The 27,537-nt window shown below is 44.7% G+C and overlaps 1 protein-coding gene across 3 annotated transcripts in view; it reads right to left on the reverse strand.

The window, feature by feature from the left end:
• LOC139373668 (inositol 1,4,5-trisphosphate-gated calcium channel ITPR2-like) overlaps positions 1-27,537 on the reverse strand; it is a 173,009-nt gene that overhangs the window by 107,742 nt on the left and 37,730 nt on the right. For 2 of the 3 annotated variants that reach the window (XM_071114505.1, XM_071114495.1), the window contains exons 23-37: positions 27,059-27,182; positions 22,682-22,733; positions 19,610-19,775; positions 19,300-19,467; positions 19,048-19,137; positions 17,714-17,839; positions 17,143-17,265; positions 16,447-16,647; positions 11,986-12,237; positions 11,519-11,644; positions 11,096-11,224; positions 10,760-10,880; positions 9,500-9,681; positions 8,966-9,108; positions 8,536-8,665 (exon numbers count right to left, since the gene is read on the reverse strand). In XM_071114505.1, coding sequence (XP_070970606.1) covers positions 8,536-8,665; positions 8,966-9,108; positions 9,500-9,681; positions 10,760-10,880; positions 11,096-11,224; positions 11,519-11,644; positions 11,986-12,237; positions 16,447-16,647; positions 17,143-17,265; positions 17,714-17,839; positions 19,048-19,137; positions 19,300-19,467; positions 19,610-19,775; positions 22,682-22,733; positions 27,059-27,182 — 2,133 coding nt within the window. The remainder of the gene's footprint in view (positions 1-8,535; positions 8,666-8,965; positions 9,109-9,499; positions 9,682-10,759; positions 10,881-11,095; positions 11,225-11,518; positions 11,645-11,985; positions 12,238-16,446; positions 16,648-17,142; positions 17,266-17,713; positions 17,840-19,047; positions 19,138-19,299; positions 19,468-19,609; positions 19,776-22,681; positions 22,734-27,058; positions 27,183-27,537) is intronic. The other variant, XM_071114515.1, reaches the window with a different exon arrangement.

Below are 27,537 nucleotides of genomic sequence, written 5' to 3' on the forward strand. Positions count from 1 at the left end.
GACGGGCTCTAAATTATTTATAAATGCATTGGTTTAACTACAGAGCATTGTCATCGCGACTACTCATCCCTGTACACAAAGCTCATCCCAAACTCATACCTGCCCCATGCGGTGCCTTCCTCAGACCAGACACATGGAACAGGTAGAGCTCTAAACATGAAAACCCAAACACATTACACTACACTCTAGAGGGCCAAACAAGAAATCCTTCTCAGCCTACTGCAGATCCAGTCAGTCAGTTCACTGTCTGCCCCTGCCACGACCCAGAGTGTGTGAGAGCGACAGAGAGAGAGAGACAGACAGAGAATCGAGGCAGACAGGCAGAGCGATAGAAAGAGAGAGGGAATGAGAAAGAGGCTCACACTCGCTCTAGTGAGAGAGAAAAAGAGGAGGGAACGTGATGGTCCGCGTGACGCTGGCTCAGACACTGCAGGCGGTTACGTAAGTGCACCCCCTGCCCCGTCTCCTCATGGACTGAGCAGACGCCGCTCTCCTCCAATCCCTCGCCCCGCAGCCGCGGCCCGCTTTTTTCCCTCCGCTCACATGGCTCTTCACATGCTACCTTCCTTGCTCTCTTTCTCCCTCCCTCTCTCTTCCACTCACTCGAGTGCTCCCTCTCCTCCTCCCACTCACTGCGCCCCAGGGATCCACCAACCTCTGCTGTCGCTTTTCTCTTTCTCTTTTCCTTGCACGCTCCTGTGGAATGAGACAGCAGCGCCACACTCAGGGCAACGGGGATATTCAAATCAAATGTTATCTGTCACATGCGCCGGGTAAAACAAGTGTAGTAGACCTTACAGTGAAATGCTTACTTACGAGCCCCAACCAACAATGCAGTTTAAAAAAAATATGAACAAGAAATAAAACTAACTATCACACACACACACACACACACAATGCCACAAATAAACACTCGGAACACACACACACAGTCTTAGTCTTGTTAAACATACCAATATGTTTTTTCACTTGTAAATGTCACAGTGCTTTTGACTGCATCATTTACTCTGTGAATGATATCATATCAGAGTACAAGCTCTGGCTTAGTCACCTGTGTATTTGAGTATGAATAACATTTAGCAACATGACATGACATGACCTCAATACAATTACCAGTGCTATTCTCCAAAAGGCAATGGCATATTTTTTACTTTTACTGTGTGTAAACTATGTCTCATCTCCTGATCATCCTCTACTACAACTAGCAGCAGACAGGCTTCACTTGACCCTCCAGAGGTGACCACCAACCCAGGAATAACTTTCTCCCAACACCCTCTCCCTACTTCACAGGCCCATGTTGGAGAGAGCGAGAGAGAGAGAGGAGCACTCCTGCACCCCCACTCACTGCAGTATTGATTTGTTTGTTCAGAGTTTTCCCACCTCATTCCCTCCTCCCTCCCTTAATCCATCACTTTCTCCCTCACAGTGTGAGCTTGTCCTCGAGTGCCTGCCTTATATAACAGCATGGAGAGGCCCACAGAATACAGATGAGAAGTCTGGGCTCAGGACCCACACACACACACCGAGAAACACAGACGGAGGCTAGAGCACTGTGGGCTACTGCAAGACCTGATCGGAGTGCAGCCCACCCGCTACATCATGGCAGTGCAATATGAACCAACCAAGCATGCTTCATCTTAAAGAGGAATTTAAAAAAACAAATGTTCTGGTTAATCAGCCTCTGTGGCATCAATAGTAGTCTTAAACATCAATTTTAGTGCCCAAATTGACTATAAATTGCAAATACTTCAGAAAAATGGAATGCTGAGCCTCAAATAGCCGTCTGTCCCTTTTAATAGCCGAGGGAAATGACACATTTCAGCAAATAAACGCCTGTTTCAAATAAAGGTCTAAATGAATTGTTTACGAGGTTACCATAAATTGTTTACAAGGTTTAATGTTTGATTTGTTACATTAAATAATTCAGTAATGACTTGAAAAAATTATGGCAATCATCCATTTTTAACAGCCAGCAAGAAACTGCTGTTAACTGGCTGTTAATTGACTGTTAACAGCTGAGATTTGCTAGCTAACTGGCAAGCACAAAAACAGTCAGCAACTTCAGGAGTACAGACCCCCAGAAAATTGAGAATTCACCCTCTAGTGGCAAAGAATAGTTGAAAATGCACAGTCAAAAAGAAAAATAATTATTGTCAAAGAAACTAAAACAAAGAGGCATACTAAGAAAAAATAAATGTGACAGTGTGTAAATGATAACATTTGCGCAGGATATGAAGAAATGTATTAAAATACGGTAAGTGAATGCTGGAATTAAACAAGTAACTATGCAAATGAGATAAAGTAAAATAAAATAGACACCTGGTTTAAATATAAGCCTTTCTCTAATAAGCACCTGTTGAGTTAAGCAATAAATGCCTGGGCTATTAATTGTTTTACCGTAGGATAACTTTGGTCATAAAAATGGCAGTATCTTCCAAAATTGAGATTTGTGAGATTTAGGAAATTAACGATGTACCTAAATCCTTGGATATTTGAGTTACATTTTTAAAATGTTATACAGAGTACCAGTCAAAAGTTGAGTCACCTACTAATTCAAGGGTTTTTCTTTATTCTTTTGTATTTTCTACATTGTAAAATAATAGAAGACATCAAAACTATGAAATAACATATTGACTCAAGTTGTAACCAAAAAAAAAAAGTTAAACAAATCAAAATACACTGCTCAAAAAAAATAAAGGGAACACTTAAACAACACAATGTAACTCCAAGTCAATCACACTTCTGTGAAATCAAACTGTCCACTTAGGAAGCAACACTGATTGACAATAAATTTCACATGCTGTTGTGCAAATGGAATAGACAACAAGTGGAAATTATAGGCAAGACACCCCCAATAAAGGAGTGGTTCTGCAGGTGGTGACCACAGACCACTTCTCAGTTCCTATGCTTCCTGGCTGATGTTTTGGTCACTTTTGAATGCTGGCGGTGCCACGTTGCACCACAGACTGTCCAGGAGTTGGCAGATGCTTTAGTCCAGGTCTGGGAGGAGATCCCTCAGGAGACCATCCGCCACCTCATCAGGAGCATGCCCAGGCGTTGTAGGGAGGTCATACAGGCACATGGAGGCCACACACACTACTGAGCCTCATTTTGACTTGTTTTAAGGGCATTACATCAAAGTTGGATCAGCCTGTAGTGTGGTTTTCCACTTTACATTTTGAGTGTGACTCCAAATCCAGACCTCCATGGGTTGATACATTTGATTTCCATTGATAATTTTTGTGTGATTTTGTTGTCAGCACATTCAACTATGTAAAGAAAAATGTTTTTAATAAGAATATTTCATTCATTCAGATCTAGGATGTGTTATTTTAGTGTTCCCTTTATTTATTTGAGCAATGTATATTTTATATTCTTCAAAGTAGCCACCCCTTTCTACAATATAAAAAAATAGTACCCTTGAATGAGTAGGTGTCCAAACTTTTGACTGGTACTATATATAGCTAGATGATAGATGGACACACACACACACACACACACTTAAACTTTTTTGTCATTGAACAAGTACAGTACAACAAAATGCAGTTAGCATCTGAACAGAAGGGCAAATATAAGAGTGCAAAAAATTTACAAGTGAAACAATTAAGTACAATGTATGTTATTAAGTGGGATGTATAAATGTGCAATGAAGGCAAAGGGCAAGTACAAATGGCAAGTCTAAATGTGCAATGAATGCAAATTGAAAGTGTAAGGAGGCATGCAACTGAAATACAGGGATAGCAGCAATGAGGTTACCGAGGTAGACATGTACAACTGAATAATATCCTTAATCAGACTTTGTAAAGCAATGTCAGAGTCCAGTAGTACCGTGAAGAGTGCAAAGAGAGTAATGCAATAAGGTCTCTGAGAGGCAGTACTAAGCAGTGGGCGGGTGGATATGGCTAGTGCCGTGTCAGAGTTCAGCAGGGTTACAGTAGCTGGAAAGAAACTGTTATTGAGCCTGCTAGTGCAGGAACGTAGAGACATGTACTGCCTGCCTGATGGTAGGAGGGCAAACAGTTTGTGGCATGGTTGTGAAAGGTCCCTGATGATACCGCACCCTACGTAGACACCGCTTGCGCTGGAGGTCTGTGGTGGCAGGGAGCTGGGAACCAGTGATGTGCTGGGCAGTTTTCACCACCCGTTGCAGGGCTTTTCCGATCGGCCATGGAGCATCCGCAAACCACACTGTGGCGCAGTTAGTCAGAATGCTCTCGACCGTGCAGCGGTAAAAGTTCACCAGGATCTTGGGAGACAAGTGAGCCTTCTTCAGCCTCCTCAAAAAGTACAGGCGCTGCGGCACCTTTTTGACCAAGGTTGAGGTGGTGAGGGTCCAGGAGAGGTCCTCGGAGATGTAGACACCCAGGAATTTGAAGCTGGGCACACGCTCCACCTCAGTGGCCATCAATGAGAACTGGGGCGTGGCTGCAGCTTTTAGACTTCCTGTAATCCACAATGAGCTCCTTGGTTTTCTTTGCTTTGAGGGCCAGGTTGTCGTCAGCGCACCATGCAGCCATGTGCTTGACGACCTCCCTGTAGGCTGACTCGTCATCGTCACTGATCATGCCTACCACTGTGGTGTCGCCTGCTAACTTGACGACGGTGTTGGAACCGTGTACAGGAACGCAGTCGTAGGTGAAGAGGGAGTACAGGAGGGGGCTCAGCACACGGCCCTGTGGCACACCAGTGTTCAGGTTCAGGGTTGAGTAGGTGAAGTTGTCTAACCTGACAGACTGGGGTCTGTTGGTTAGGAAGTCCAAAGTCCAGTTACAGAGAGAGGGGCTGATCCCTAGGTCATGGAGTTTGGTGACCAACCTAGAAGGAATGCGGAGCTAAAGTCTATGAACAGCATTCTCACATAGGTGTTGGTTTTGTCCAGATGGGTCAAGGCAGAGTGTAAAGCTGTGGAGATGGCGTCCTCTGTAGACCTGTTCGGTCGGTAGGCAAACTGGTGGGGATCCAGTGTTGGAGGGAGGCAGAACTTAAGGTAGACCAAAACCAGTCTTTCGAAGCACTTCATGATCATGGGGGTGAGTGCGACAGGTCGGAGGTCATTCAGGTTCGGAACTGGCACAATGGTTGAGGTCTTAAAGCATGTAGGGACAACAGCCTGGGCCAGTGACAGGTTGAAAATGGCATTGAAGACCTTGTCCAGCTGCCCAGTACATGCACTGAGCACATGACCGGGGACGCCATCAGGACCAGCATCCTTGCGTGCATTCACCCTGCTCAGTGCAGACAACACATCTGCAATGGATAGTCTGAAGTGGAGGTTGTCTGGGGGGAGCTCAGCTTTAATGGCTGGATCTTTGTTGTCCCTGTCGAAGCGAGCATGGAACCTGTTTAACTTGTCAGCAGTGGAGACGTCGCTGGCTGTGGGGGTAGGTTTTTTGGCCGGTAGTCTGTGATGGCTTGGATGCCCTGCCACATGCGTCAAGGGTCAGAGTTGTTGTTGAAGTGCTCCTCAATCCACAGTTTGTGGTCATGTTTAGCCAGCTTGATGTTCTTTTTCAGGCTGGCCCTGGATGAGCTGTAGGCTTCCCCATCGCCGGAACTGAAAGCAGCGTTGCGTGCCTTTAGTAGAAGTCGGACCTCTCTGTTCATCCAAGGCTTCTGGTTTGGGAAGGTCTTTATTAGTTTATGGGTGGTAACATTGTTGATGCAGATGTTGATGTAATTCAGAATGGAAGAAGCAGCTCACTGAAGACAGCTGCAGCCGATATGCAGTTCAGTCCCTTTCCGTGGTAACATGGACTCTTTACAAAGTGATTAAACTTTGTTGCTCCTTGTTTCAGCAAGGTTTTGTAGCAAATTAGTATCATTAGATACATGCACCCAAAAATAGGGCATACTGAGACAGTGTGTTATTCAAATTATTATAATGTTGATCGTGGTCATTTGACTGACAAACAACCATCATTCAAAACCGTCACAGCCCTAGTTAGCAGCACAATCACAAGGGTCATTCCTTAAGCCAAAGTAAAGTGGCTATTTGGGATATTTCAACTACGGTGAGTGAAGAGGAACACAAAATGGTAGGCTATAGCGAACATAACACGCCCATTGAACGAACCAAGACAACTCTCGTTTGCCTCAGTCATGGCTTCTAGCATTTCTTTAATGAGGCCGAAAAAAATACTAATTAAGTGAGTTCAGCCTCCCTTCAATTTGCCTTCACCTGTAACTGAAGCCAAATTGTATTTTTTTTATTTCACCTTTATTTAACCAGGTAGGCTAGTTGAGAACAAGTTCTCATTTACAACTGTGACCTGGCCAAGATAAAGCAAAGCAGTGCGACAAAATCAAACACAGAGTTACACATAAACAAAGGTACAGTCATTAACACAATAGAAACAAAATCTATGTACAGTGTGTGCAAATGTAGAAGAGTAGGGAGGTAGGCAATAAATAGGCCCTAGAGGCGAATTATTTACAATTTAGCATTAACACTGGAGTGATGGATGTGCAGATGATGATGTGCAGGTAGAGATACTGGGGTGCAAAAGAGCAAGAGGGTCAGTAATAATATGGGGGTGAGGTAGTTGGGTGTATTATTTACAGATTGGCTGTGTACAGGTACAGTGATCGGTAAGCTGCTCTGACGGCTGAGGTTTAAAGTTAGTGAGGGAGATATAAGACTCCAGCTTCAGTGATTTTTGCAATTCGTTCCAGTCATTGGCAGCAGAGAACTGGAAGGAAAGGCGACCAAAGTAAGTGTTGGCTTTGGGGGTGACCAGAGAAATATACCTGCTGGAGCGCGTGCTAAGGGTGGGTGTTGCTATGTTGACCAGTGAGCTGAGATAAGGCGGGGCATTACCTAGAATAGACCTATAGATGACCTGGAGCCAGTGGGTTTGGCGACAAATATGTAGCGAGGGCCAGCCAGTGAGAACATACAGGTCGCAGTGGTGGGTAGTATATGGAGCTTTGGTTACAAAACGGATGGCACTGTAATAGACTGCATCCAGTTTGCTGAGTAGAGTGTTGGAGGCTATTTTGTAAATTACTTCGCTGAAGTCAAGGATCAGTAGGATAGTCTTTTACGAGGGTATGTTTGGCAGCATGAGTGAAGGAGGCTTTGTTACGAAATAGTAAGCCGATTGTAGATTTAATTTTGGATGGGAGATGCTTAATATGAGTCTGGAAGGAGAGTTAACAGTCTAACCAGACACCAAGGTATTTGTAGTTGTCTACATATTCTAAGTCAGAACCATCCAGAGTAGTGATGCTAGTCGGGCGGGAGGGTGCGGGCAGTAATCAGTTGAAGAGCATGCACTTAGTTTTACTAGCATTTAAAAGCAGTTGGAGGCCACGGAAGGAGTGTTGTATGGCATTGAAGCTTGTTTGGAGGTTTGTTAGCACAGTGTTTAAGGAAGGGCCAGATGTATACAGAATGTTTACATCTGCGTAGAGGTGGATCAGAGAATCACCAGCAGCAAGAGCAACGTCATTGATATATACAGAGAAAAGAGTCGGCCCGAGAATTGAACCCTGTGGCACCCCCATAGAGACAGCCAGAGGTCCGGACAACCGGCCCTCAGATTTGAAACACTGAACTCTATCAGAAGTAGTTGGTGAACCAGGCACCCATGACCAGCTCGGAAACCAGATTGCATAGTGGAGAAGGTACGGTGGGATTCGAAATGGTGGGTGATCTGTTAGTTAACTTGACGTTTGAAGATTTTAGAAAGGCAGGGCAGGATGGATATAGGTCTATAACAGTTTGGGTCTAGAGTGTCTCCCCCTTTGAAGAGGGGGATGACCGCGGCAGCTTTCCAATCTTTGGGGATCTCAGACGATTTGAAAGAGAGATTGAACAGGTTAGTAATAGGGGTTGCAACAATTTCGGTGGATAATTTTTAAAAGAGAGGGTCCAGATTGTCTCGCCCAGCTGATTTGTAGGGATCCAGATTTTTTTGCCCTTTCAGAACATCAGCGGCCTGGATTTGGGTGAGGGAGAAGCGGGGGGGCTTTGGCAAGTTGCTACAGGGGGTGCTGAGATGCTGGCTGGGGTAGGGGTAGCCAGGTGGAAAGCATGGCCAGTCGTAGACAAATGCTTTTTGAAATGATCAATTATCATAGATTTATCGGTGGTGACAGTGTTTCCTATCCTCAGTGCAGTGGGCAGCTGGGAGGTGGGTGCTCTTATTCGCCGTGTCCCAAAACATATTGGAATTAGTGCTACAGGATGCAAATTTCTGTTTGAAGAAGCTAGCCTTAGCTTTCCTAACTGACTGAGTATATTGGTTCCTGACTTCCCTGAAAAGTTGCATATTGAGGGGGCTATTCGATGCGAATGCAGAACGCACAGGATGTTTTTGTGCTGGTCAAGAGCAGTCAAGTCTGGGGTGAACCAATGGCTATATCTGTTCTTAGTTCTACATTCTTTGAATGGGGCATGCTAGTGTGGTTGATGACAACCAACAGTATACATTCTTTTGTATCGTACACTTGGGTATTGATACAGTATCATATTGATGTTCTGCACATCCCTATACCAAAAATACCTTGTATATAAACAAACACTTGTCTCACCATGTCTGGATCAGTACTCACAGGCTCATCGAAGGCCTCCTTCTTATCCAGCATTTCTCTAAGTGTCTGCAGGATCTTAATACACAGTTTTTCCTCTTTGTCCATCAGCTTCTTGGTGTGTTTGATCAGTCTGAATGACAAGGGGAAGGGTACAGGTGGAAGATGAGTATCATGGCTTCAAGTCATCTAAACACACCAACAGACATGTGACCTATGACTGGAGGATTATGAATAACACCATAATAAATTAGAACATATCTTTTCAGAAACATTTAGGAGAAGTCACAGTTAGATAGTCTAAAGTAAATCACAAACCAGAACAATGGTAGGTCAAATGCTAACTTTGCACTGGTCTAAATGCTCTGTAAATGCAGCCCATAGATAATGTATCTGTGATCTGTGACTGCATCTGCGCCTCTGCAACACTCACTTGGACATGAAGGCTCCACTCTCACAGCGCAGTCTGGCAGCCTCTGGGAACAACAGCTCAGGGCTGTGTAGTACATCCACCAACACAGAGAACTCGGCCTGCACCTTAGGACTGAACTGCTCCTCTAGACACGCCACCACACCCTGGACACACAGTATAATGCTCTCTGCAGTATAATGCTCTCTGCAGTATAATGCTCTCTGCAGTATAATGCTCTCTGCAGTATAATGCTCTCTGCAGTATAATGCTCTCTGCAGTATAATGCTCTCTGCAGTATAATGCTCTCTGCAGTATAATGCTCTCTGCAGTATAATGCTCTCTGCAGTATAATGCTCTCTGCAGTATAATGCTCTCTGCAGTATAATGCTCTCTGCAGTATAATGCTCTCTGCAGTATAATGCTCTCTGCAGTATAATGCTCTCTGCAGTATAATGCTCTCTGCAGTATAATGCTCTCTGCAGTATAATGCTCTCTGCAGTATAATGCTCTCTGCAGTATAGTGTGTGTGTGTGTGTGTGTGTGTGTGTGTATCACCTGCAGCTTCTCAATGATGCTCTTGTAGTCGGGCCCTCCTAGGGTCTCCTTTCGGGGCCGGGTGCGTGCTGAGATCCTCCAGTCCTTGGCGGCACGATGCACCACATTGGTGTGGGCCTTCAGAGACAGAGTGTTCACCTGGCTGTCCAGATCCACTGGTATGGCTATGGCACGCGCCTTGGCTGGACAGGAGACGAGGAAGACTTTAAACATGGCCATACTCGTATTCGTAATTGTATCCATAAGTTGATAGTTGGATCAGATGATACTCGTGATCGGACAAAACTAATGTGTTTTATTATGCCTAAATAGATGTTGGCAAAAAACCTCCCTGCACGTTCTCACTGCAAAAAAAGCTGCAGATTAGGAGCAGCGAGCAGAGAAGTGGGTGTGTGTGTCTCCAACTTGCAACGGGCAGCCAAGTTTGCTGTCACTCAGTCAGAATGCGCATTAGCGTTTCATACTCTTTCCCTACCCTTGCCCCACTTGTTAGATATTATGCACAATGAAAGCTTGATAGGAAACATCCTCACCATGTGATTTATCATAGTAACATTCTAAATGAAAACCTGTGAGGAAAAGTGATCAGATGAAGTGGACAGAGAAACACAGCTTCACTCTATCCAATCAGAGCAGCAGGATCAACGTACAGCCGGCCATTCTCTTTACATATTTAGCTATTTAGACCACAAACATTACTGACTCAAAGACAAGTACCGAAACTTTGTGATTGACTGACATGAGAAAGATGCTTGCCGGCACCCGAAAATAACTTTTTTCCCGATCACGGATAATTACAAAAAATATTCAGATCATAATTGTATCCAGAAAATTACCCATATCCGTTACGATACTCTTTTTGTCCAACTACTAAAACACTACTTTATAACTAGGAACTGACGGAGCATCAACGTAGGAGTGCTGATAGAGGATCAGTTTAGCCTTGCAGGGAATATTGAATACTCAGACACTTTATGAACACTGGCCCAGATTTCTTCCAGACACAGATACTAACATAAGCTGACATAACACCCAATCAACCAACAGAGAACTACTTCCTGCAAATATTGTCCGAATACACAGTGGTGGCAGAATAACAGTGGTGGCAGAATAACAGTGGTGGCAGAATAACAGGGTTTATTGGATGAGACTCAAAAGACTTGCAATGTCTACCTGTCATTATAGCAATCGCCAACGTTTCCAGTTTACCAACCTTGGTCAAGGCCTGTCAAAGTGCAATTATTGGGCTGTGAGACTCACCCACGTCAGCCAGTGTTTTGATGCAGCCCTCAATGTTGTTCTTCTGGGCCGAGCTGATCCAGGTGCAGTTATAGATCCTGAAGGAAGACTGGAGCAGCTTGATGAAGATGGGCTGGTGAGTCTGACATAGTAGAGAGGAAAGAGAGAGGGATAATAGGAGAAGATAAAACGGACACTTCAATAACACTCAAAATGTTGTGCCAACTACAAGATGGATCAGCACTTGCCGGAAGTACCTGAACCAAATCTGGTCCACTGTCCTTCCAACATTTGGAAGTGACCTGTGGAAGGTATTTAAATGCCCATGTATAAGGTTAAACTCTCTCCCAGCCATACCTGCAGGTTGGAGTTGTTGACAGGGAACTGGGAGCTGAAGAAGCCCTTGACGATGGCCATTACTGTCTCAATCACATACATTTCCAGGGGAACGTCGGCATGGTTACGGTCCGTGGTGCTGTTGCACACCTAAAAACAGAAAAGGAAAGGGGGATGTAAAGTATGTCTGTCACTCAGGAGTGAGGGGGCAGAGACTTACCTGGGGTATATCTCAATAGTCAAATGGACTTCTCTTCTCCTTTCCCTCATCTACAATGAACTGGACTGGGGAAAAGCCCATTCCCTTAAGGGACCCACCATGTTGTTTTTTTGTGTTCAGATCAGTGCAGATGAGGAAGAGGACACAACGAAACAGAGGAAAAATAACCTGTTTTGGACTATTGAGACACATCCCTTTGAGGAGGACCTTAGTGAGGACATTACCCGTGCCATGTCCACCAAAAAGTTCTCAAAGAGCTTCCAGATGTGGTGGCTGGTGTAGATCTCCTTCATCTCCACCTCCGTGTCCACATAGCAGTGGTTCACAAAGTTCACGTAGGCCGTCTTCACCTGGGGAGGGAGGGCCAATAGAAACCACGCATCCAGATGAATGACAGGTGTGAGTGATTCCACTGAAGTGAATGAATGCTAGGATATATCAAGGCTGGCTGTTCTGGAATCACAATTTGTATGCATTGGTATGAATCTAGGTAAGCAAACCCCTGACCACTCTCTGTATGCAAACAAAATAGGTGCATGTCAATGATCTATAATGGAGTACAATCCTGCTTTACTCTGTATCCTCAGATCAGTACAGATTAAGTTGAATAACAAGGATATGAAATCACATTAGTCTACTGAAAGGCTCCTCAGCATCCAATGACACACAGCCTCTCAAGATGACCCCGTACCTCAGCGATGCAGTCATCGTGGGTGACCACCTTGACGATGTCGTCCAGGGGCAGCAGGGAGTTACATTTCAGCTCGGTGTAGACGTTTTTGCCCTCGGTGCAGGCAGCGAGAAGCTCTACCAGGGTGTTGTGGTAGGCCAGGGCTCCGCCCTCATCCCCACGCTCCCGCTCGCAGCACATCATCTGGAACAGCACCGGGAAGGAGGAGCGGTCGTTGTAGAACACCAGCACGTCCTCGCCACCGTTCACCAGCTGGGGGTGGGAAGGACAGAAAGGGAGACAGATGAGGTTAGATAGGGAATACCGTATCACTAGTGGGGGCACCAGTATTGATCATTCGATATATCGATACACACTGAACAAAAATATAAAAACGCAACAATTTCAAAGATTTTACTTTGTTACAGTTACATATAAGGAAATCTGTCAATTGAAATAAATGAATGAGGCCCGGATCTATGGATTTCACATGACTGAGAAGAAAATAAATACTTTAAAAAAGCTAGGGGCGTGGTGTCCACCATTTTCCTAATGCAGCGAGACATCTCCTTGGCATAGAATTGATCAGGCTGTTTGTGACCTGTGGAATGTTGTCCCACTCATCTTCAATGGCTGTGCAAGTTGCTGGATGTTGGTGGGAACTGGAACACTGTCGTACACATCGATCCAGAGCATCCCAGACATGCTCAATGAATAACATGTCAAATCAAATCAAATCAAATTTTATTTGTCACATACACATGGTTAGCAGATGTTAATGCGAGTGTAGCGAAATGCTTGTGCTTCTAGTTCCGACAATGCAGTAATAACAAGTAATCTAACTAACAATTCCAAAACTACTGTCTTGTACACAGTGTAAGGGGATAAAGAATATGTACATAAGGATATATGAATGAGTGATGGTACAGAGCAGCATAGGCAAGATACAGTAGATGGTATCGGGTACAGTATGTACAAATGAGATGAGTATGTAAACAAAGTGGCATAGTATAGTATAAAGTGGCTAGTGATACATGTATTACATAAGGATACCGTCGATGATATAGAGTACAGTATATACGTATGCGTATGAGATGAATAATGTAGGGTAAGTAACATTTATATAAGGTAGCATTGTTTAAAGTGGCTAGTGATATATTTACATCATTTCCCATCAATTCCCATTTATTAAAGTGGCTGGAGTTGAGTCAGTGTCAGTGTGTTGGCAGCAGCCACTCAGTGTTAGTGGTGGCTGTTTAACAGTCTGATGGCCTTGAGATAGAAGCTGTTTTTCAGTCTCTCGGTCCCAGCTTTGATGCACCTGTACTGACCTCGCCTTCTGGATGATAGCGGGGTGAACAGGCAGTGGCTCGGGTGGTTGATGTCCTTGATGATCTTTATGGCCTTCCTGTGACATCGGGTGGTGTAGGTGTCCTGGAGGGCAGGTAGTTTGCCCCCGGTGATGCGTTGTGCAGACCTCACTACCCTCTGGAGAGCCTTACGGTTGAGGGCGGTGCAGTTGCCATACCAGGCGGTGATACAGCCCGCCAGGATGCTCTCGATTGTGCATCTGTAGAAGTTTGTGAGTGCTTTTGGTGACAAGCCGAATTTCTTCAGCCTCCTGAGGTTGAAGAGGCGCTGCTGCGCCTTCTTCACGATGCTGTCTGTGTGAGTGGACCAATTCAGTTTGTCTGTGATGTGTATGCCGAGGAACTTAAAACTTGCTACCCTCTCCACTACTGTTCCATCGATGTGGATAGGGGGGTGTTCCCTCTGCTGTTTCCTGAAGTCCACAATCATCTCCTTAGTTTTGTTGACGTTGAGTGTGAGGTTGTTTTCCTGACACCACACTCCGAGGGCCCTCACCTCCTCCCTGTAGGCCGTCTCATCGTTGTTGGTAATCAAGCCTACCACTGTTGTGTCGTCCGCAAACTTGATGATTGAGTTGGAGGCGTGCGTGGCCACGCAGTCGTGGGTGAACAGGGAGTACAGGAGAGGGCTCAGAACGCAACCTTGTGGGGCCCCAGTGTTGAGGATCAGCGGGGAGGAGATGTTGTTGCCTACCCTCACCACCTGGGGGCGGCCCGTCAGGAAGTCCAGTACCCAGTTGCACAGGGCGGGGTCGAGACCCAGGGTCTCGAGCTTGATGACGAGCTTGGAGGGTACTATGGTGTTGAATGCCGAGCTGTAGTCGATGAACAGCATTCTCACATAGGTATTCCTCTTGTCCAGATGGGTTAGGGCAGTGTGCAGTGTGGTTGAGATTGCATCGTCTGTGGACCTATTTGGGCGGTAAGCAAATTGGAGTGGGTCTAGGGTGTCAGGTAGGGTGGAGGTGATATGGTCCTTGACTAGTCTCTCAAAGCACTTCATGATGACGGATGTGAGTGCTACGGGGCGGTAGTCATTTAGCTCAGTTACCTTAGCTTTCTTGGGAACAGGAACAATGGTGGCCCTCTTGAAGCATGTGGGAACAGCAGACTGGTATAGGGATTGATTGAATATGTCCGTAAACACACCGGCCAGCTGGTCTGCGCATGCTCTGAGGGCGCGGCTGGGGATGCCATCTGGGCCTGCAGCCTTGCGAGGGTTAACACGTTTAAATGTCTTACTCACCTCGGCTGCAGTGAAGGAGAGACCGCATGTTTTCGTTGCAGGCCGTGTCAGTGGCACTGTATTGTCCTCAAAGCGGGCAAAAAAGTTATTTAGTCTGCCTGGGAGCAAGACATCCTGGTCCGTGACTGGGCTGGGTTTCTTCCTGTAGTCCGTGATTGACTGTAGACCCTGCCACATGCCTCTTGTGTCTGAGCCGTTGAATTGAGATTCTACTTTGTCTCTGTACTGGCGCTTAGCTTGTTTGATAGCCTTGCGGAGGGAATAGCTGCACTGTTTGTATTCGGTCATGTTACCAGACACCTTGCCCTGATTAAAAGCAGTGGTTCGCGCTTTCAGTTTCACACGAATGCTGCCATCAATCCACGGTTTCTGGTTAGGGAATGTTTTAATCGTTGCTATGGGAACGACATCTTCAACGCACGTTCTAATGAACTCGCACACCGAATCAGCGTATTCGTCAATGTTGTTATCTGACGCAATACGAAACATCTCCCAGTCCACGTGATGGAAGCAGTCTTGGAGTGTGGAGTCAGCTTGGTCGGACCAGCGTTGGACAGACCTCAGCGTGGGAGCCTCTTGTTTTAGTTTCTGTCTGTAGGCAGGGATCAACAAAATGGAGTCGTGGTCAGCTTTTCCGAAAGGGGGGCGGGGCAGGGCCTTATATGCGTCGCGGAAGTTAGAGTAACAATGGTCCAAGGTCTTTCCTCCCCTGGTTGCGCAATCGATATGCTGATAAAATTTGGGGAGTCTTGTTTTCAGATTAGCCTTGTTAAAATCCCCAGCTACAATGAATGCAGCCTCCGGATAAATTGTTTCCAGTTTGCAGAGAGTTAAATAAAGTTCGTTCAGAGCCATCGATGTGTCTGCTTGGGGGGGGATATATACGGCTGTGATTATAATACTTCCGGCGCCGACAGAGATGGCCGCCTCGCTTCGCGTTCCTGAATAACATGTCTAGTGAGTACGCAGGTCATTGAAGAACTGGGACATTTTCAGATTCCATGAATTGTGTACAGATCCTTGCGACATGGGGCCGTGCATTATCATGCTGAAACATGAGGTGATGGCGGCGGATAAATGGCACGACAATGGGCCTCAGGATCTCGTCACTGCATCTCTGTGCATTCAAATTGCCATCGATAAAATGCAACTGTGTTTGCTGTCCGTAGCTTATGTCTTCCCGTACCGTAACCCCACCGTCACCATGGGAACATTTCTGGGATCTTTTATTTCAGCTCATGAAACATGGGACCAACACTTTACATGTTGCGTTTATTTTTGTTCAGTATAGTTTGATACTGATGAGCATGATATTGGTTTACGCTTCCTGTTAACCTAAACTGAGACGCAACATGCAATGGCTTCCTGTAATGCCCTCAACCAAGATTCCGACCACTGTCAACGGGACGCAAATTCCTCCACAGGTATTTTGAGAAAGTAGTCACGTTTTAATTATTTTGGGAATGGATAGATCTTGCATGGCTACCCAAACTCCTTGCTCCGGCCAAACGCTACACCACGCCCACGGACGTTAGTTTCTTCTCCACAATGGCTTTGATACTCTGATTGGTTAAAGATGATCCAATCGCAGAGGACCCTCATTTTGACCTCACCACAAATGTCTTCAATGATGGCGGTCTCTGACTGAAGTATGTAGCGGACATAGAGCAGCAGAATAAATCAGTTTGAGTCATCAGGCGAGGACAGATTAGCTATGGAACTAGAAAATAGATTAATCTATAAAATAACAGTACTTATCCTTTTTATAATTTTTTTATAGTCACATTTTAAGAGATAGTGGTAGTGGAAACCATGCTATTGTGTTGTCTCCACAGCCATCCAAAGATTGCATCATCCCTCTCTCACCTCGGTCATGACCTTGTCCTGGCACTTCTTGACATACTTCCCGTCGGCCTTGACGATGGTCTGGAGGAACTTGAGGTACTGGACGTGTCGGCCGTGAGTCTCGATGCAGTGAACAAAATGGTGGACCACACGGTCACTGATATCGTTGCACAGATAGAAGTTGTTCATGAAGATATGGCGCATGGTCTCAGCCTCCAGGAGCTGGAGAGGGAAAAGGACATCTTGTAATAAAATGCATTTATTTTGTTGAATAATAGTTAAAACGTGGACAAACGTGTGCGGCTGCGTGTTTGTGTATTTGAGTAGAGTGTGCAACTATACGCACATGTATACATTGTGTGTATGCGTGTGCGCAGTGTGGCGTGAATGCATGCTTGCATGCATACATGTGTAACACCTGCGCAAAATAGTACACAGCATCACCAGGACGTGTGCAACAAAAGTTCAACATTCACCTTCTGCTACCATTTCTGTCAAGCCGTCTACGCATACAGTTTGACACATACGTTCGATAAATCCAACGTACGCACCACACCAAAAGCACTGAAGCTGCCTCTGCAATGCAATGCTGCAAGGCAAACGCAGCGTTTCATTGGAAATGAATGTCATTCTGGTGTACCAAAATGCAATGACGCTGTTGGTGTGTTCGAAGCGAAATGTGCATGCTTGTGTGAGTGTGTTTATAAGTGAGCATACCCCTGGTGTGAGGAACAGGTTGAGGTGTTTGTGGAGCAGAACCTGATTCTGGCTGTTCCCTTTACAGAAGTTCTGCAGGAACACGTGGGCCAGTGTCATGATCTCATTCATCTTCTTATCACTCTGGGGACAAACCGACAGCACAGTTGTACAACTGCGTCACCACAAAATCAATCCATAAAGATGGTCAAACCAAGCTACCAAGGCAGTGGACTCTCCAACCATGTTCCTGGAGAGCTACCATCCTGTAGGTTTTTGCTTCAACCCCAGTCGTAACTAACCAGATTCAGCATATCAACTAGCTAATTATTAGATTTAGGTGAGCTAGATTAGGGTTGGAGTGAAAACCTACAGGACGGTAGTTTTCCAGGAACAGGGTTGAAGAGCCCTGACCTACCTGGTCAAGCTTTATCAAAATAAAGTCTGGTTTTGGATAATGACAACATTTATGTCAGGCTTTGAGGGGCCTCACCTGAAGCACTTATTTTATAAGCCCATATGGACTGGTTCCTGTGTGTTTGACACCTACTTTCACTTGTGAATAACACATCTCTAAATGTGACGTGCTCACCTTCTCATAGGGTATCTGGAGCAGGTCCAGCACCACAGTGTGAGCGCCCATGTTCTTCAGTAACCTCTGCTGCTGCACACGACTCTTTTTACCGGGGTAACACTGCTTACTGAGCCGCAGCAGGATCTACTGACCACACACACAGATCAGACACTAATACATGCATTACACAGCAATAGCAATCAGTCTAAAAACACTTGCATTTTCAGCTGCTGTAATTTAGTGTTACAGGAGCACATTAAATGTAACTTTATTTATCCCCTAGGAGAAATGAAGAAATGCAAGTCAGGTTACAAGTCAGGTTACAAGTCAGGCCCACATAAAACATGGCTACATTGACCAGTGACGTACGGTCTGTAAATTATTAGTGGACAATCAATAATCCCAGCGTCATGGTGTGTTTTCAAAGACTGCACTGACTGTAATTGATAATGCTGCTTATACCACACTAGGGTTGCAAAGTGAGGGTATATTACCAGAAACTTTCCAAGTCTAATTAGTGAAAAAAAGATGAGAATGGATCTGCCTGTCTAAACGCAGCCTGTGTGGCCTCACATGTAAAATATATAAAATAATACAATAAGATTATTTTAAAATATATATATTTTTAAAGCTGTAAACATGATCCTAAATATAAACCATCAACATTGTGAATACCATTGGTGTTTAAAGGTGCAATATGCTGAAATCTCTCTGCCAATTCCTGGTTGCTAAACTTCAAATAGTTAACCCAATTGCGGTTTGTGTGACAAAACAAGAGTTTAGATAATCATTGAACCATCTGAACTGCTGTGAAATGTATTTTCAGCTGTTTGAAGCTGGTGTACAAAAGTAAAAGACGCAGAAATTTACCTTAAGACCGGGAAGCATAGAAATGGTGCACATACAGTAGAACAGATCTGCCGCTTTTTAGACTTGCTTTCAATGAGAATGACATATCTATAACTCACATTTCTTTGTGAATTTGGTCAGGTCAACCAAAAAGTTACATATTGCAGCTGTAATATATGTATATTATTTTGCTATGTCAACATATCATTGTAAATATTTTGGTACCAAACTGGTGGCAGTTGTGAAAAAAAGTTAATATTTGGAAGAGACGCAGAGTTAATTAAATATGTTTTTGTTATAGGTGCTTATTTCATTAATTTTGCAATTTTCTCTTGAACCATATGGTATATCCACTAGAAACTTGTGGTCAATATGGACAGACATAAAAAACATTTTTTTAAATAGATTACCTGTTCATGACCAAAATTTGAGAAAGTAAATTACCCATACCTTTGCAACCCTATACCACACACACACAGTTCAAGGAGACAATAGCAGCCCACCTCTTTGACAATGTTGTAGTTGTTAGCTTTGTTGCTGTCTATCTGTGGCTTCACATCTCCGCCCTGTACTGGGCTCAGGATTCCAGCCTCCTGTCAATCACACATTACACAAAAATACATTTAGATTTGAAGATATTACTTGGATATCGAGTAAGGATTCAGCCCTCGCTCAGCCATTAGCCCTCTATGATGTGTGGCAATTGTGGCCTGTAGGGGGCATACTATACTGTAGTATAGTGTACTGTGATGTACCTCCATGGTCTGCTCCTTGCCCTGACTCTCTCCTATGTCCTCACTACCGTAGGCTCCACTTTTCTCCACCCACAGTTCAGACTTCTCCACTGTCAGCCTTAGCTGGTCCAGGTCTGTCTTGATCTGCTTGTAGTTCTCTACATCCTGCTCCGACACCAGCAACTGGACCTGCAAGGGACCACAGAAACACACACAGTGAGATCAAAACACACACACACACACAGATCAGACACAAGCGCATGTGTACACACACACACACACACACACACACACACACACACACACACACACACACACACAGTGCTGTTACCTGTTTGAAGGCCTGTAGGACCTCTGCTCTCTGGCTGAAGTGTTTGAACATGAGCTGCAGTGAGCCTGAGACCAGTGGGGGGTAGTCCTGCATGATGAGGTGGATCAGCACCCTCAGGAAGGTCCTACCCCCTTCGTCATCCAGCTCCACAGCACTACACTCTGAACTGGAAGCACCAGACGCAGGGTTAGAAAGAGACATTGGAGGCATACACAGTGTTTTGACAAACACTGGCACACTAGAGATGGGCATTTGAAGTACTTTCCCTAATCAAATAATATCATGACAAACTTTTGTAAAACTTTTTTTTTGACAGGGGAAGATTGTTAACTTTCTCTCTAATTTGGCATAAGAGGCTATGAGTCACAGACAAAAATAATAGTCCTGATTGGCCTATAGGTGGCGCTGTTGTAAACAGTCTCACTTAAACCCTGTTTGACCGAGGTACTTGAAATGTATGTAGGCATCTTTCCACATAGTGAACAAAGTTGCCTTAAGGACCCATAAGGTCCATCAGGATAGATCTTGGACATTTAGGAAAACCTTTGAAAAACATATTCTTATTAACCATATGTCCAAATAATACCAAATTGGTTAAGAGATGGCTAGGCTCTTGCTAAATCAGGAAATCATATTTTACGTGTCCATATAAGTCCGTTGAAAATCCACTCCACAATGGCCTATCAACTTGAAATGTTTTAGAGTCATTACCACAATGAACTGTGTAATGTTTGGCATTGATATCTTAAAAAAGGAAACTATAAACAGATCACTATTCTGACTTTGTAACACTAATGCTTAAAGGCCCAGTGCAGTCAAAAACTTGAATTGTCTGTGTTTTATATACACACACTCAGTGGCCAGTTTATTTAGGTACACCACCCCTTTAATGAAAATTGCTACATGGCAGTGGCTTGCTATATAAAGTAGGCAGACAGGCATCCACTTACTCTTTGATTGAACATTAGAATGGGAAAACCTTGTGACCTAAGTGACTGAGCGTGGTATGATCGTCAGTGACAGGCTGATCCAGTATCTCAGAAACTGCCGTCCTCCTGGGCTTCACGCATGACAGTGTCTAGGGTTTACAGAGAATTGTGTAACAAACAAAAAACATCCAGTCAGCAGCAGTCCTGTGGGCGAAAACAGCTCAGATGCAGAATGATATTTCAGAAAGCACAACTCGTCGGCCCTGGTCACGGATGGGCTGTTGCAGGAGTTGACCACACTGGGTTCTACTCCTATTAGCTAAAAACAAGAAAAGGTGTCTCCAGTGGCATGTGATCAACAATTGAAGAGTGGAAAAAGGTCCGACAAATCCCGGTTTCTGTTGCATCATGCTGATGACAGTCAGCATTTTGCATAAGCAGCATGAGTCCATGGACCCATCCTGCCTGGTGTCAACGGTACAGGCGGTGGTGTCCTGGTGTGGGGAATGTTTTCATGACACACGTTAGGTCCCTTATATACCAATTGTACAGCGATTGAACGCCATAGCGTATCTGAACATGCTTGCTGACCAAACCCAATAGAGCATCTATGGGATGAGATAGAACGGGCTGTTCGCAGAATGTACCGCCGTCCCATCTGCAGCATGGACCAACATCCCTGTGGAACGTTTCCGTCACCTTGTAGAATCCCATGCCCCGAAGAATTAAGGCTGTTCTGAAGGCAAAGGGGGTTTGACCCGGTACTAGATGAGTGTACCTAATAAACTGGCCACTGAGTGTATATTTTCACACTATGAGGTTGGAATAATACAGTGAAATTGTGAAAATTATGAAACTGTCCTTTAAGTGTTGATACATTCAAAGATGGCTACACTATACCAGTAGATGCATATTTTCACATACGCTAATGAGCGAAAAATACTTCTAAAATCATCTCATAGGACCAAATCACACCAAATGTGTTCGGAATGTCGGCCCATGGTACGTCTTAACTTAGTTTGATAAAAACCTAAGGGATTGGTCAGAACATGGCTGAGTTACTGAAACTGTGTCCATTTAAAACCACTGATTTGTTATCCAACTGATCTTGTGGCCTTTCATCCTGTGAACTCCATTAATTGTGACTCACAGCTATATTTTTTCATTCCTTTTTGCATTGATTAGAAATATCCCACTTCACCTGCTAGGCAACATATAGAGCCACTGACTGTAGTGCAGCTTTGATTGCCCAACAATAACAAGCTACATATGTGAAACGTGTGCAGGCTACCGGTATAACTTTATGGGACGCACCTCGTAAAAACTACATCCAAGAGTTTATTTATTTTTCTACCCAATTTCGTGACTACGATCTTGTCTCAACTCTGCAACTCCCCAATGGGCTCGGGAGAGGCACGCATCCTCCAAAACATGAACCGCCAAGCATTCAACTGACGACAAAAGTCAGAATGCAGGTGCCCGGCCCGCCACAAGGAGTCGCTAGAGCGCGATGTGCCAAGTAAAGCCCCCCTGGCCAAACCCTCCCCTAACCCGGGCGATGCTTGTCCACCATATGGGACTCCCGGTCACGGCCGGTTGTGACACAGCCTGGGATCGAACTCTAGGCTGTAGTGACACCGCAACACTTCGATGCAGTGCCTTAGACCGCTACGCCACTTGGGAGGCCCAAGAGTTTCTGGTTTTATTAAATTAAGAACGGCAATTGTCATGTGTTATTTCATCGTTTTGAGGTCTTCACTATTATTCTACAATCTATAAAATATTAAAAATAAAGACAAACCTTGGAATGAGTAGGTGTGTCCAAACCTTTGACTGGTTCTGTACTCGTATGTAGCAATGTCACATGAAAACTTTATTTAATTCAGACAAATCCTTTTCATTGTGAAAATAGGCCTATAATTATTTATATATTTTGAATGAATAGTCTCGCAAGTAATCGAATTGTAACATCAGTTCAGATATTCAATTAACCGTGCCCATCCATCCATATGGCACACACAGACATATATATATATACAGACATATATACATACAGCACTTTTCTCTGAACTATGGGACGCACCAGAACGCCCCATTCGTCACACACATGCATGCATACATAAACACAACACAGTTTACTTACCTTCCAGCAAACATGGTCTCTGCTTTGGCTGCAATCTCATCTATGTCTGGATCTGAAATTGAACAAAATAATGTGAATCACTGAACCCAATTATAGAAAGCCCAAATAAGCCAAGTCCAGAAAGTAATTAGTGCCTGTGACAGCACAGCTCAAACAACTGATTACAACAGTAATCAACAAACCAGCAGGATTCCCTTAGGCATTGACTGACACACTAGATTCTCCTAGCCTGGTCCCATTGCAACCAGGCCTCTACATTGTGACCACCCCTGAATGCCCATCCGATAGCCGCAGCCCGCTAGCTGTCTAGAGCATATTGGACTGTTAGCTGTATAGATCCATTGGCCAATTTCTTGGGCCACTATACCTATTTTGCCAATTGGACTGACCCCTCTGCTCCTAGGAACCCTACTAATCCATCACGACTGGTCTATCGATGTCACCAAAACAAACTTTCCTCCATCGAGAGGCCCTTCTGCTAGCTTGCTAGCCCCGGTATGCTAGCTGGTTGGGCTGGCCGTGTCTCCAGCCAGCCCAACCACTCACTGGACCCCTATTGATCACCCAGCTATGCATGCCTCTCCCTAATATCAATATGCCTTGTCCATTACGGTCCTGGGTAGTGATTACTGCCTTATTTCACTGTAGAGCCTCTAGCCCAGCTCAATATGCCTTAAACTACCATTTAGTTCCACCTCCCACATATGCGGTGACATCACCTGGTTTAAACGTCTCCAGAGACAAATCTCTCTCATCATTACTCAATGCCTAGGTTTACCTCAAATGTACTCACATCCTACCATACCTCCGTCTGTACATTATGCCTTGAATCTATTCTCTCACACCCAGAAACCTGCTCCTTTTACTCTCTGCTCTGAACGCACTAAACGACCAGTCCTGATAGTCTTTAGCCATACCCTCATCCTACTCCTACTCTGTTCCTCTGGTGATGTAGAGGTTAATCCAGGCCCTGCAGTGCCTAGCTCCACTCCTACTCCTCAGGTGCTCTCATTTGTTGACTTCTGTAACCGTAAAAGCCTTGGTTTCATGCATGTTAACATTAGAAGCCTCCTTCCTAAGTTTGTTTTATTCACTGTTTTAGCACACTCTGCCAACCCGGATGTCCTAGCCATGTCTGAAACCTGGCTTAGGAAGTCCACCAAAAACCCTGAAATTTTCATCCCTAACAATAACATTTTCCAACAAGATAAAACTGACAAAGGGGGCGGTGTTGCAATCTACTGCAGAGATAGCCTGCAGAGTTCGGTCTTACTATCCAGGTTTGTACCCAAACAATTCGAACTTCTACTTTTAAAAATCCATCTTTCCAGAAACAAGTCTCTCACTGTTGCCACTTGCTATAGACCACCTTCAGCCCCCAGCTGTGCCATGGACACCATATGTGAATTCTTTGCCCCCCATCTATCGTAAAGAGCTTGTGCTGCTTGGTGACCTAAACTGTGACATGCTTAACACCCCGGCCATCCTATAGGCTAAGATTGATGCCCTCAATCTCACACAAATTATCAATGAACCCACCAGGTACAAACCCAAATCCGTAAACATGGGCACCCTCATAGATACCATCCTAACCAAATAGACCTCTGCTGTTTTCAACCAAGATCTCAGCGATCCCTGCCTCATTGCCTGCATCCATAATGGGTCTGCGGTAAAATGACCACCCATCATCACTGTCAAACGCTCCCTAAAACACTTCAGCGAGCAGGCCTTTCTAATCAACCTGGACCGGGTATCCTGGAAGGATATTGACCTCATCCCGTCAGTAGAGGATGCCTGGTTATTCTTTAAAGTGCCTTCCTCACCATCTTAAATAAGCATGCCCGATTCAAAAATAATTAGAACCAGGAACAGATATAGCCCTTGGTTCTCTCTAGGCCTGACTGCCCTTGACTAGCAGAAAAAACATCCTGTAGCATTCTGCATTAGCATCGAACAGCCCCGTGATATGCAACTTTTCAGGGAAGTTAGGAACAAATATACACAGGCATTTAGGAAAGCGAAGGCTAGCATTTTCAAGCAGAATTTGCAACCTGTAGCACAAACTCAAAAAAGTTCTGGGACACTAAAGTCCATGAAGAATAAGAGCAAGAAACCTCCCAGCTGCCCCCTGCACTGAGGCTAGGAAACAGTTACAACCAATAAATCCACTATAATTGAGAATTTAAATAAGCATTTTTCTACAGCTGGCCATGCTTTCCACCTGGCTACTCCAACCCTGGTCAATAGCCCTGCGCTCCCCACAGCAACTCGCCCATACCTCCCCCACTTCTCCACCCAAAACCAGATAGCTGATGTTCTGAAAGAGCTGCAAAATCTGGACCCCTACAAATCAGCCGGGCTAGACAATCTGGGCCCTCTCTTTCTAATATGATCTGCCGAAATTGTTGCAACCCCTATTACTAGCCTGTTCAACCTCTCTTTCGTCTGAGATTCCCATAGATTGGAAAGCTGCAGCGGTCATCCCCCTCTTCAAAGGGGGAGACACTCTAGACCCAAACTGCTACAGACCTATATCTATTCTACCCTGCCTTTCTAAGGTCTTCGAAAGCCAAGTTAACAGATTATCAACCATTTCGAATCACACCGTACCTTCTCCGCTATGCAAACTGGTTTCCGAGCTGGTCATGGGTGCACCTCAGCCACACTCAAGGTCCTAAACGATATCATAACCGCCATCGATAAGAGACATTACTGTGCAGCTGTATTCATCGACCTGGCCAAGGCATTCGACTCTGTCAATCACAACATTCTTATTGGCAGAGTCAACAGTCTTGGTTTCTCAGATGACTGCCTCGCCTGGTTCACCAACTACTACTCAGATAGAGTTCAGTATGTGATATCGGAGTGCCTGTTGTCTGGACCTCTGGCAGTCTCTATGGGGGTGGCACAGGGTTCAATTCTCAGGCCGACTCTCTTCTCTGTATACATCAATGTCGCTCTTGCTGCTGGCGATTCTTTGATCCACCTCTACGCAGATGACACAATTCTGTATACTTCTGGCCCTTCTTTGGACACTGTGTTAACTAACCTCCGGATGAGCTTCAATGCCATACAACTCTCTTTCCGTGGCCTCCAACTGCTCTTCAATGCAAGTAAAACTAAATGCATGCTCTTCAACCGATCGCTGCCCGCACCTGCCCGCCCGTCCAACATCACTACTCTGGACGCTTCTGACTTAGAATATGTGGATAACTACAAATACCTAGGTGTCTGGTTAGACTGTAAACTCTCCTTCCAGACTCACATTAAGCATCTCCAATCCAAAATGAAATCTAGAAACGGCTTCCTATTTCGCATCAAAGCATCATTCACTCATGCTGCCAAACATACCCTCGTAAAACTGACCATCCTACCGATCCTCGACTTTGGCGATATCATTTACAAAATAGCCTCCAACACTCTACTCAACAAATTGGACGCAGTCTATCACAGTGCCATCCGTTTTGACACCAAAGCCCCATATAGTACCCACCACTGTGACCTGTACGCTCTCGTTGGCTGGCCCTCGCTTCATATTCGTCACCAAACCCACTGGCTCATCTACAAGTCTCTCCTAGGTAAAGCCCCGCCTTATCTCAGCTCATTGGTCACCATAGCAGCACGCGCTCCAGCAGGTGTATCTCACTGGTCACTCCCAAAATCAATGCTTCCTTTGGCCGCCTCTCCTTCCAGTTCTCTGCTGCCAATGACTGGATCAAACTGCAAAAATCACTAAAGCTGGAGATTTGCAAATAAATTAATAAAAAATCCTACAATGTGATTTTCTGGATTTTTTTTCTCATTTTGTCTGTTGTAGTTGAAGTGTACCTACGATGAAAATTACAGGCCTCATCTTTTTAAGTGGGAGAACTTGCACAATTGGTGGCTGACTAAATACTACTCCCCCCCCCCCCACACTGTAGCTCATCTGTAAATAGCCCATCCAATCTACCTCATAACCATACTGTATTTATTTATCTTACTCCTTTGCACCCCAGTATCTCTACTTGCACATTCATCTTCTGCACATTCTACCATTCCAGTGTTTAATTGCTATATTGTAATAACTTCGCCACCATGGCCTATTTATTGCCTTACCTCTCTTATCCTACCTCATTTGCACATGCTGTATATAGATTTTTCTACTGTATTATTGACTGTGTGTTTGTTTATTCCATGTGTAACTGTGTTGTTGTATGTGTTCAACTGCTTTGCTTTGTCTTGGCCAGGTCGCAGTTGCAAATGAGAACTTGTTCTCAACTAGCCTACCTGGTTAAATAAAGGTGAAATAAAAATAATAAAAAATAGGAGTTGGCAAGACAGTACAACAGATCTGAGACCAGGCCAAGATGTCCATATGTGACGGTAGAGTTTTACCTGACATGGAAGGGAATTCAGACACCGACATAGAGCTGTCTGGTAGATTCCTGTCCCCAAATTCTTTCTTATAGATGGATAGCAAGTAGGTGATCCTGTAGTCCAGCCGCACACTCAGGATGAACTGATGGGAGAACAAGATAGAAGGCGATAAAGAAGGGTCACAATGTCGAATACCTCAAATCCATATTCAAGCTAAAAGTGATAAATCAGAGACCTTAAAACAGTGGTTACCAAACTATGTTTAGAGATCACTTGTAATCAACACCACAAAAAAAGTTTAGCAAGGATCTCATTTTATGACGCAATTCATGATTTCTAGAACAAGCGGTTGCGTTCCATTTCTCTACCCTTGACCCAGAAGTATACACACGATCACTTCCCCTTAAGCATTTAAAAGCATTGGAGACCGGTGTAGAGAATCAGACCACAGCCAGCCTCAAGCCACTACTTTAGAACAGTTACAGGTAACTGGCCCT

Source organism: Oncorhynchus clarkii, chromosome 2 (assembly GCF_045791955.1).
Source record: "Oncorhynchus clarkii lewisi isolate Uvic-CL-2024 chromosome 2, UVic_Ocla_1.0, whole genome shotgun sequence".
Classification (NCBI taxonomy): Eukaryota; Metazoa; Chordata; class Actinopteri; order Salmoniformes; family Salmonidae; genus Oncorhynchus; species Oncorhynchus clarkii.